Source organism: Antrostomus carolinensis, unplaced genomic scaffold, assembly GCF_000700745.2.
Source record: "Antrostomus carolinensis isolate BGI_N321 unplaced genomic scaffold, ASM70074v2 scaffold7261, whole genome shotgun sequence".
Lineage (NCBI taxonomy): Eukaryota > Metazoa > Chordata > Aves > Caprimulgiformes > Caprimulgidae > Antrostomus > Antrostomus carolinensis.
The window spans coordinates 1-11,828 of NW_010296226.1; the positions used below are offsets into that span (position 1 = coordinate 1).

Sequence of the window (11,828 nt, forward strand, 5' to 3'; positions counted from 1 at the left end):
TGTGAAATTCTGGGATAATGGAATGAGTTATTGTTCAAGATGGAATTCAACCGATACTGAAGTTTCAGGTGGGATTGTAAGTATTTACTACACTTGTGGAAAATTGCCTGCCTTAAGTTTCACATTTGTGTGAAGACCAATAATACCACAGGCAGTTTTCCTGTGCACCCCATTAATCATTGTGGTGCTGGTCAGAGATAAAGCCTTCAAGCAGCAACACTGATGGATGAGTCCAACTGACCTTAAGCACAAAACACTGATTTCAGAAACTGCTCAGAGAACAGTCCATTCACAGGACAAAAAGCAATAGATCTAACAAATCATCATTAACCAACGTGAAAGTTATCTGACAAGTATCAATGCTATTGATTGCCTATAAAAAAAGATGGAGATACTAAAAGAATTTGGGGGTATAGTTAAGGAACAGGAACATTACAGTTCAGGTAGAGCTAGCTTCTCAAGAGGATGACCTGTTAATACCAGCATACTAATAAGCAGTTTCTACAAACAGGGGTTTACTATCTTGGTTTAAAGTGGCTAAAGTGTGCTTTCAGTTTCTATTGCAAGGCTGCCCGAGTCTGTTCCACCGTGACTAGAACAGCTACTGGTCAGCCCATTCCCTTGTATTTGTCTAACCCTTTGAGATTGTTGACATTTATGACGCTCATCATATCTCATGCAAGCAAGTTCCAAAACTTAAATACACACTAAAACTGATGTACATACTTCTTTTTTTCTTCCTGCCCATTCTTTGTTAGAGGATTAGGTACTTGGGGGGATCATTATCACAGAATCACAGAATGTCAGGGATTGGAAGGGACCTCAAAAGATCACCTAGTCCAACCCCCCTGCCAGAGCATCTGGTAGTCCTTAAGCAAAAGAGCTGATAGCTTTCTTACCTGGTTATATCATAAACAAGCAAAGCACCTGCAGCACCTCTGTAGTAACTCCTTGTTACAGACCTGAAACAGAATTACAGATCTGCATTTCTGTAACATCTCCACTGTTTCAAATTGGGGTTAATTAAAATGCAATCTGTATTACAAAACAGAATTTTCATTTATATATTTTAAATGAAATGTGGTTTTTGGACAATACTATCAGCTGTGCAAGGACAGACTACTGACAACTAGATTTCTGATGAAGCATTTTCACTACATATAGCTGCATGTATGACCTGTGTGCTGCTGAAGCTACACTTATCATCATACTATATGGCCTGATACAGACCTGGGAGCTGATGGTGGTATCTGTGGCATGAAAATAGCATAATTAACTTATGTTTGAACTCTCAGCAGCGATGAGAGAATGAGCAAAGATAGATGTCATTGAACAATTTCAGACTCCTTAAGTTGCAGAGAAGGAGAAAAGGAAAGCAAAGCATCCTTCAAAAGGTAGAGGAAGAAGAAAAAAGACTGCCAAGTACACAGAGGTGTGATCAGCCTTAAAAATAAAAGAATTAGATGGATTATAAAAAGCAACAGGAAATAGAGACTATATAGCACTGGCTAGCTTTGCCTCATCATGGATATATCCAAAGAACTTGTCCTAATACAGGACATTTTTCTGGATTCCTGCCCATGACTCAGACTTTTATCACAATAGTCACCTTTATTAACCACTGCCCCCCAACAATAAAACCAAAGACTTCCCCTCCCAATATAAAAAAAACTGTGACGTCCTTTTGATGGTGAATGTACTCAGGAATACATTAGATCTTTATCGAGTTTGATCTATGCCTCACATGTATGACACAGTTAAAACAGCATTAAAAGTACATTAGTGGTTCTAAGCTGACAAATACACTGCCTTTTCTTTAAGAAACTTAGAGACCTCCTTATTTCTAGAAGTGTACTTAGCCAAATGAACTTGACAACTGATTTTTTCCCCTCTAATAAAATAATATTATACTATGAAATTGTTCTCACGCAGATTTTTGACAGCTTACAACTTCCTGGCATTTACTTACTCCAACCAATAGCAGGTCTTCTAATCACAGAATTAAGCACAAACAGTTAGTTAAAAAAGTATTCTGAGTTTGCTAACAAACTTTTAGCCACATATTCTACCATATACCTTAACAATCACAAAAAATACCCAATAAAACAAAGGACAGAACCTCAGACCTTGCAAGTCAGCATTGCTTTTCTGCAATCAATGGATCTATGTTGCTGTCCACATTTGAAGGTTGGACCTAGTTGGCAATATGAAAGCAAGCAAACAATTCCACTGACTGAGAAACTATGCCTACTTATAAGCAGGAAGAAAATACCCAACACTCACAGCAACAATTTAATAACAAACATTTCATAAAACGATTGAAAAGGGTACCTGAATCTCTCCTGTCCTGCTGTATCCCATATCTGCAGTTTTACATATTTACCACCAACATTTATGATCTTTGAACCAAATTCCACTCCTATAGTATGATTTGAGTCATCTTTGACTAAAAAAAAAAAAAAAAAAAGAAAACCAGACTTATTTGCAGAGTAGAGTGAATAGTTTCTAGATAATCCAATTTAGACATAATACATATAATATAAACTCTTTGGTGTTGAAATTATAAACTACTTCCTGAACCATCAAATTCAGTACCATGCATAAGACTAATGCCACCATGCAGAAATAAGCATTCTTACAGTTTTTGAACATCCTATTCACTTCAAAATTACTACTAAAAAGGTCTGTCTTAATCTAATCTTTCCTTGTCCCCATTAACAAATGGTAAGATAAATTTGTTTTTCAACCGTGTCTTCTAATGCTTTTATGCAATTTAAAGTTAAAATTCATGGAAAAGCAGAACACAGAAAGACACAGTCTTGCCCATGAATAAACAAGAGCTACTTCTTCTTTAAAGCATGAAATTAAGATACTTGTTCTGTGTACACTGTTGATATCTCAGATTCTCAGCAATATACAGCTGCCCATACTAGAAAGCAACGTCACAGTCCAAGTTCAGGCACAGAATAATGTAACGTTCGCTAGTGGTTACATGTTATCCTGGAGCTGTTGCTTTAGGGAGAAGGTGAATTACCATTCAGTTGAGAAACTTAAGTCACCTTATATTTACACATGTTTCTAAATGTACATTATTTTTATTAAATCATGATGCTAAATGCACTACCCAAGAGGAAATTTTCTTTTCTGTCATCTGTTAATCTCTAAATAACACTTACAATGGAGTCTCTACCAGTATTTATCACAGAACACAGTCCTTAAAGAACATGGAGTGCCTATTTAGAAAGAGCCTACATGTTGGGACATTTGAGTTCTGTCCAACAGGCTTTCTAAGCCTACTCAAGCAATTCTGTTTGTCTTTAATCTGCTCAGTATTTTTTTTTTAAAGATCCAAGTCTTCACTATGTCTCTAGGGAAGCTCATAACTCTAAGGATAAATCTCACAAAAAATAAGTCTGTATTTTCATGAACATCCTATTATATTTATCTGAGAGTAATAGAGAACACTGCTCAATATCAGGCTTTTGATTAGAGGGAAAAAATGAGCAATACAGATTTACAGTGTGGTTCTGAACATAATCCTTAGTCAAAATCCTCATCTACACAAATAACAATATGGGAACTTCCATACAAAGAGTAGATAGTCATGTAGGCAGAGCCTTCATCTGTGCTACAAAGCAATGGACAACTCTTACTGTGCTCACATATACTTACATTTCTTTTCAATAAATTGGTGTAGTAAACAGGATTTTCCAGTTCCAGCATTTCCTATGACCAAGAATTTAAACAGGAAATCTGAAGATTGAAAGACACAGCAAAAGAAAAATTGCTAAATTTTAGTATGCACTCACATTTTTGTCAGAAGACCAAGTACACAAGCCAGCTATTCTCTAGTAGCTGTTATTTCCAAGGGAAGGGAATTGATGACAAAATTAGCGAAATAACAATACATCTGAAGAATAACCCAGTATATTCAGTAGTGATGTCACAAAAAGCGAGCTAAGACTGCTATCTGTTTATGGGGATAGGAGAATGACAAGAGACAGAAATGGCTGAATTTGAACTCAGTTAAAATAGGCTGAATTACAGGTATATGATTGGCTTGTATTCCAGCAACCTGTTTTAAGGGCATGTAAGCTATTAGCTATAGTCAGTACAAATGCCCTATATAATGATGCCATTTCTTAAAATCTATATGCTTTTGTACTTTTTAAATTTTTTAAAACATTATTCACATTAATTTGAACTTCTCTAGTTTAATTGCTTAATACTTATGCTTCATTTTAATACTTGTAAAGCTGGAACAACTACAATATTTACAAGCAAGAAGTAATCTTTATTTGGGGATGCCTTAGTCTACTTGGTAAGTGAAGATACAGGTATTTCTGGCACTTTACCTATTCTCACCACTAAAATGAGCCATTTACATCAGCATTTGTTAGTCATACCTGTATTCAAGATTTATGGTCCATTTGTATTGTTTTAACAGTTACCTATAATGCTTTAAACTACCTCCTGAGACTGCTTCAGTTTGGCTAAGGACTGAAGAAAGCTTCCCTGCCTGACCACTCTCAAGCATACAAACTGAGACGCTGTGACTAGTAAGTTTCCAATCGCTTCCCCTAATATACAGCCATCAAAGCAACCTTTACAGTTCAGGCAAGATTCACTATTTATTTTTCTACCAGCAGCAGCTCTTGTTACAGTCATCTCTACAACTTCACTGCAGTGTTTCTCTTACAAACATAGCAGGCCTCCAGAAGACATCAGGTAAGCATGCAATGAAAAGGATTAAGTTTGTAATATTAACAAAACCCCCAAACTTAACATTAATGTCAGCAGCAGTGCTCAGAGCTGTCAAATAGGTTACACAGATACTGGTCCAGGCGATGACAGAATGAAAAAATAAATTAGACTATGCTAAGCACGTCAAAGCACTGACACATCACTCTATCAGAACCTCCTTTGAGTCTTTAGTTTTACAAATTGAATTTAACGTGCAGCACACAAATCTGCATGCTCATTCCATCTCATGCAGGAATTGTTATTATGGTACATCATGAACAGCTCCTAGCAATGGTAAAAGCAACAATGAAGTTTCTCATGTGGTAAGAATAATCCCACAGTTGAAAAGCAAAACAGAGGGCTGTGAATCCTGGAAATGTCCACCATCCTTTGTCTTCATCTGTCTTCCAGATTTTATTAATATTTAAAATAAGATAGTGTTTTACAAAATATTATTGTTTTTTATAATTTCCGTGATTTTTCTTGTTTCAAATGATGTACCAGGCTTGGTATAGATTCTGTACTCTACCCTTCTCAGAAAGGGATTGCTGTTTCTTGCTCACAAATATGACCGTTTACACGCTCAAGACATTCTGTTCCAAGCTCCTCTCATTCTGTACGCCCCCACCCAGCTGCTCATGCTTTCTGGATGAAAAAACATAGCACACAAAATTTTTCACAACCTGAAGCAAAATCCTTTTTGTTACTATCTCCTGTAAAGAGGGCCCTTCATATCATCTCAACTGCAAAACATGCTGAAGCTGAGAATGCTTCATTCTATCGAATCGCACTGTTAGTATGAAATGCAGATATCATAAATAGCCCCAAAGGGGTAGGTTAAGGAAAAAATCCATCTCTGAAAGCCAAATTTATCTTTTTATGAACCAAATATCACTAGTTAGCTGCCTTGTGTACCCTTATGTATATTTTAACTACTGTGGGTGTGTGTAATCTCACTGGTTTTACCACTTTCAGAGAGTTGCTCAAAATGAGAGATGTTCTGAGACACAGCCACAATTAAAATCTGTTTCTGGTCTCCGCAGCTTTTCCAAAAATAAATCTAAAATCCAGTTAAAACTGGTTCTGCTAAGTATCTGGTGAATGCTGTTTGTCAGATTTTCTGTTAAAAACAACTACAAAATTTGTCTACTTTCCTTTTTTCCATGGAAGACTGATATTATTGCCAGTAGTACAACAGCTACTGCAAACTAAACCAGGAAAGGAATAAACCCGAAGCTCTGTTCCTACACTGCTCTGTGACTGTAAGCACTGGTGTGGTTCACGAAGCCCCACTTGCACAACCCACAAACCACGCAGAACAGCAAGGCTGACACACTGCTCCGTTCTGCACGGACAGGCTGCAGGCCAGTGAGAAACCGAGACAATGGTGTGGCTGTCAGGGACTGATCTGAACAGCTTCAGAGCAGCAACGTGTCCTTCCTGAGGTGTTTTAAGTTGCAGTGCTTTATATTTTGCTCTGAAAGCAAGAGTGATATTTGGGGATTTTATATTCATGTCTTTAAACTGATAACGTGTTCTAGCAGCACTTTATAATAGACTCCCAATTCCTGCCAAGATTCTATTGTGCCAGACAACTTTAAAAGGGATTCTTTCCTACAAAATCACTTAGATGCTGATTCAATACTTGCTTACTTAGTAGACAATAAATATATTTCCCTCTGCCAAAATAGCAAACAGGTTATCTAAAGTAAAACTTGAAATTGCAGTTACAATTCCCTTGTTTACAGTATGAAAGTAAGAGAAATGTGTTTTATTCTACCATAGAATAGAAATACCAAAGTCTTACAATAAAAAAATCAAACCCTTTCTGCACCAAGATGGCAGCAATGCTTCCAAACACATGTAGACTCAGAGTAAATGACACTTCCAAGTTACATTCACAAATGCACCTGTGCTTCTATCAGTTTAAACTCCAATTTTACCTGTTCAAAACAGCAACAGGCTTTTAGACTTGTGTTAACAGTTTATCCACAAGCACTGGAAACCACATTTCAGGAAATACAGAATACTTTGCACATTTACTCAACTGCAACGAACAACAAGAGGGATTTGCCAACACCAAAAGTCATAAATATCCATACTTAATGAGTTTTTAAGTTCACAGCCTAGCATATTAATGAGTAAAGTAATAGCAGGCGAGAACAGGGAGAACATTTTCCCTTTTGTTATTCTGGAACTTTTCTTTTCATGTAATTCTGTATGATAACGGGAACCACATCAATTACATTTTAATGACTTTTTTATTGTTTGATTTAGGATATGAAATATCTTCTCTGAACTGTACGGATATATCCAAAAACTTGGCACAGTTCAGAAACACAGAAACTGAATAAGATCAGATAGGTAGCTTCTTTTAGCCCAACTGTAACATCACTGTCTACTCACACTTGGAAAAAACTTTTATACATTCACTCTTTGCAATTTCACCAAATGCAACTCATATTCTCGTGTTTGCACTCCCGCTTAATTGCTCTGGGTTTTCTTTTGGTCTCCTCTTCCCAGAGGATTTAAGTCACTTCATCTCATAGCTTTTTTGTTGTTGTTGCTATTGACAAAACAGCTCTGAGTGCCAACATTCTTTTGAATTCTGTTGTTCCTCTTTCATGGAAAAGCTGAAAAGCAACATCTTTCAGATGTTACTAATGCTGGCTACCATGCTGGCTACTGAAAAGGTCTAGAAAGTGAAAGTACTTTGCCTGCAAATAAGATCATCATTATGCAGAAAGGATTTAGGACTAAAACTGAACTCTGTGCCAAAACGGAAAAGGCTTACAAGACATGCACTAGGGAAAGCACAAAGAGATGAAAGACAGCATAGCATGGCTGCTTGAGGAAATAAGGCAATACAAAGAATCAATGTACTCCCCTGTGTGAGCTGCATGCATCACCTGATCCCAAATTGGGTAGGGGGTACAGGGAACAAAACTTACTTTCTAGCATAGGTGAAAAGGAGTAAAACTGTGGCTCCACCCCAAAGATGCACCAGCAGCTAAACTACATGTTTGGGGCAGGGGGAGAAGGAGGGGGAGCTGAAGGGAAAAGAGAAGGGAAACAATTGTAGGCTTTGACTCAGGCACCAGCAAAAACAGATGGTTGATGTGAAAACCACCCCCAGACATCCAACCTCCTCCTCTGACTGAAGTTTTCTCCAGCAGAAGAAATAATTGAACAGCTTCTGAGCTTCTGTAGTTTAGTCTTTAAAATGTTGTGAGAACCAAATTGTTTCTTATATGCTTGCTAATACAGAAGGGGAAAAAAAAAAAAAAGACCAAATTATATCCTCAGTCTCAGTTTGGTCTTCTTCCAACTTTTAATAAAGAGTAGAACATATACTCACTAACGCTGACCCTTTGGAAACTTTCTCATTCACATCATGAAAAGAGTCTTCTAGAAGATAGACATCATCTATTTTGCAGCAGTCTGCCTAAGGAAAGCGGGCTCTGAAGCATTCCTACTGGCATATGCTGCCTCTAAATGAAAGGAAAGAGGAACCATTCCCCCTGCTTAGTCCTTTCTCTAGCAATAAGAATTAGCAAGATAAACAGGTAGAACAGATAAACCTGGCTCTGTTCCAATCTGTGTAATGACTGCTTGAAAGAGGGAAGATTTGCTTCCTTACATGCAAAAGAGCTATGCTCCCTAAGCAATAAAATTAGATTGGAAATAAACTGAAGGTCAGGGGGATAAATGCAAAGACTGTCAGGTAAGCGGGGGAATGGGAGAAAAGGATGACTCAAATTGTCCAGACCAAAAAGGATTATTTTTAAATGGACAGAAAGACTACACATTCTCTGACAATGCCAGAGATTGATAAACTCATGTGACCAGACTGGGACTAGTAGATACTGGTGGAGAAAACACAGGGAAGTAAGGAGTGAAGAGATTTGACTGGAATCTTACATATCACACTTACTCAAAAGTTACTACAACCCTTCTCCTATCCTTCTACCAATTACAATCCACAGGTTGCTTTGCATTTACCTATTAAAGGTAAGCTATTTTTATGTCAGTCTGTATTTACCATAACATGAAAATGTGTACATTTTGTACCAGGAAGCAGGAGAAAGCACGCCTGTGTTGGTACACGGTAACTATCTACAGACAGGCCACTGCATCTCAGAAAACTCAAGTTAAAATAACTTTCCTAGGAATAAGAGATTTTTTTCCAATGTTACAAGATAAACCGAAGAATTAATAGAGTTTTCTTCTATTCATGATTATTTTGGTTTTGTTTTTGGCACTTCACAAGGGAAATAAATTGATCACATAGGAAAGGGATAAACAGATTAGAAAGCTAAGAATAGAAGATATACAACCAATGAAACAGATCTACAGAAGAGAAAATATGGATTACAAACAAAGAATTTAATGCCAAGACTGTGAGAGGAGGCTACAGACCTTGGTTTGAAAAGAAGGAAGAGACAAGAACCATAGTAAGGGACAGAAATAGTTGTGAAGACTGGGTGAATGGAAAAGGTTCAAAGCAGACAGAACTTGACACAGAGAAAAGAATTCAGAGAGGAAAAAAAACCAGGAAGAGACTTGCAAATTAACCGAGATAGATAATGAAATGTGATAGGCAAAAAGGATACACCAGAAAGAAGGCTGGGGTTTTTTTCTTGGATTGAGGAAAACATTGAAGAAAACACCTCCCTTTCAAAGGGAAGAGAAGTTGAAACCTCACAGCAAAATTAAAGTCATATGAAAGTCAGACATCAAAATGACATTGGGGAAAAAAACAAAAAGCAAACAAACCAACCAACCAACAACAACCAAAAAAACCCCACAAAAACACCCCCCCTCCCAAATATCTAACCACTTTACTGAGCCTATCTGTCTAGGACAAAAAGCTTGAGGTTACATAATTAGAATGGGTCATAATCCAGGTGATAGGAAGAAAAATGCAATTCATTAATAAGCATCTAGAAGGGTGGTAGCTACAGGGATTCCAGCACTGAGGTGATCCAGTGACCACTGATCTCAGTCACCAGGAGGAAACTGCCCTAATACTTTTATCATCCTTGATGATCACTGCAACAGCTGGTCAGAAACAAACCACCCTTTGTTAGGACAGTGAGCACATTAATTCTCAGAGAGTTCATCAAGCATAGAAGAAACATGATTTTACCACATCACACTGTTTACTTTGAACTGCCAGTCAGGCTGCTACGTATGGAGACAGGACACTGCAAAATTAGATACTGGTTACGGTTATGGTCAGAGATGGCATTGTTAAATTTTATCTTACAACTTAGCTTTTATGCTTTTATTCTTCTATCTACTCTAAACCTGGACACTCTCGAGTACTCTAGCTCAGAATTTTTGTAGCTTGTGTATGAACAGAACATACATTGAAACTCAAAAGAAAAATATACCAAACAAGAATTAAACAAGTAAAAGGAACAGACCACAACACCGCAAACTTTCAGTTTTGAAGGGCTTGTCTTCTAGGACATCATCACAATTGGAAAGTATAAAGAACAGCTATAGTGGGCTTGCAATTGCTACTTTGCATCACTGGAACAATGCAAAAAATGTTAAAATGTACTTATTTATGATACAATCATCTATTTAGCTTGCTTACTATTACAGAATCAAAAGAGGAGCACTGCTGAAGTTGGTCATCTCTGGTTGTCAACTCACTCATTTGCTTAGAGACCACCAATCCCACTATAAGCACAGCCAAGTGATCCAAATTCTTGATCACAATAGTTCAGAGCATGAAGAATTCCTTCAAAGCTCACATCTAAGTCAACAGAGCACATCTCTCTGGTTTCTACATATGTTTTACATGTTTCAAGAAAGCATGGGAAAAAAAAAAAGGTGCAGTGTCTTGATACCCTAATATTCGCACTTCAAGGGCTGCCTTGTGCTCTTGCTCATTTTGCCCCTTAGTTCTGCGCATTTGCTATACACCAAAGCACTGACCAGTGGGACAAAATATCTTAAGCACTGATGACCAGGGTACTGAAAATAAACTGACTTACTAGAAATAATCAGGTTAGTTAGCCTACTAAAAAGAACTCCTGATAGCCATGCCAGTCTCCCTCACAGTTAGCACAGCTGTGTTCAATTTTGCTGTAATTATCCAAACTATTCTTTATTTTCAAGACTCTGCTCTAAAAGCAAGAGGATGCAAGTCCAGCTCTAAAGTCTGAACAGCTACTAAAGATGAGATGTTGTAACAGACAAAGCCAGAAAATTACAAGTGAAAGGGTTTGTGATAAAGGATATTCAATTCTGATCTCACTCTCCAACAACCTATCACATGGATTTTGAAAATCACAGAATGGCAGGGGTTGGAAGGGACCTCTGGAGATCATCTAGTCCAACCCCCCTGCCAAACCAGGTTCACCTGGAGCAGGTTGCACAGGACTGCATCCAGGTGGGTTTTGAATATCTCCAGAGAAGATATTCATGTTTATATGTATTTTTAGACTGAAAAATATTACTGGAGTATATGTTATTGAAAGGGAAGAAAAAACAAACGCATTCAAACAGAGTTGTTTCAAGCAAAGTTATAAAGAAATGAAATGAATGCTATTCAGTCGTTTCCCATCTCCTCCACCGAGCCAGCAATACTGTCTCTGAGGACCTTTCCAACTCCTCGCTCCTCTTTCCTGCTCCCCTGTAAGGCACCGACACACCCTGTCGGGGTCTGTACTCCGACTTACCTCTGTGCACGTCTTTCTACGAGTATTAGCTAACATAGGGACGTCTGAACATATTCACTGATCTTCTTCCCTCCTTCACTCTCACCATCAGTTGTTTTTAATGCTGGCACACCTAAGACAACAGGACTGAAACCCTAACTTGACCCTCGAAAGAGCACAGCCCCCAGGTAAAGAAACGCGCGGCCTCTCCCAGAGGACACGCACCACGACTTTCCTCCCGAAGTTCCTGAGCCGTGACAAGCCGCGGCCGAGCTCCCCGCCTGCGCGTCACCGACACTTCCAGTCAGCACCTCCACGCCACGAAAGAGAACTCTGACCGCTCGCTGTCGTGCCAGCCCGGGCCGGGAGGTGAGGGGAGAGCAGGGGAGGGGAGGGGAGAGCAGGGGAGGG

The 11,828-nt window shown here is 38.3% G+C and overlaps 1 protein-coding gene across 1 annotated transcript; it reads right to left on the reverse strand.

The window, feature by feature from the left end:
• Positions 1-844: 844 nt before the first annotated feature.
• Positions 845-5,309, reverse strand: LOC104519848 (ras-related protein Rab-4A; the record flags this gene model as incomplete). Its single annotated transcript, XM_010178201.2, is given in 4 exon segments — positions 845-962; positions 2,332-2,446; positions 3,673-3,753; positions 5,273-5,309. Coding segments are annotated over 4 exon segments (351 nt in total), but the record flags the coding sequence as incomplete, so codon positions are not given.
• Between the last annotated feature and the right edge of the window lie 6,519 nt (positions 5,310-11,828).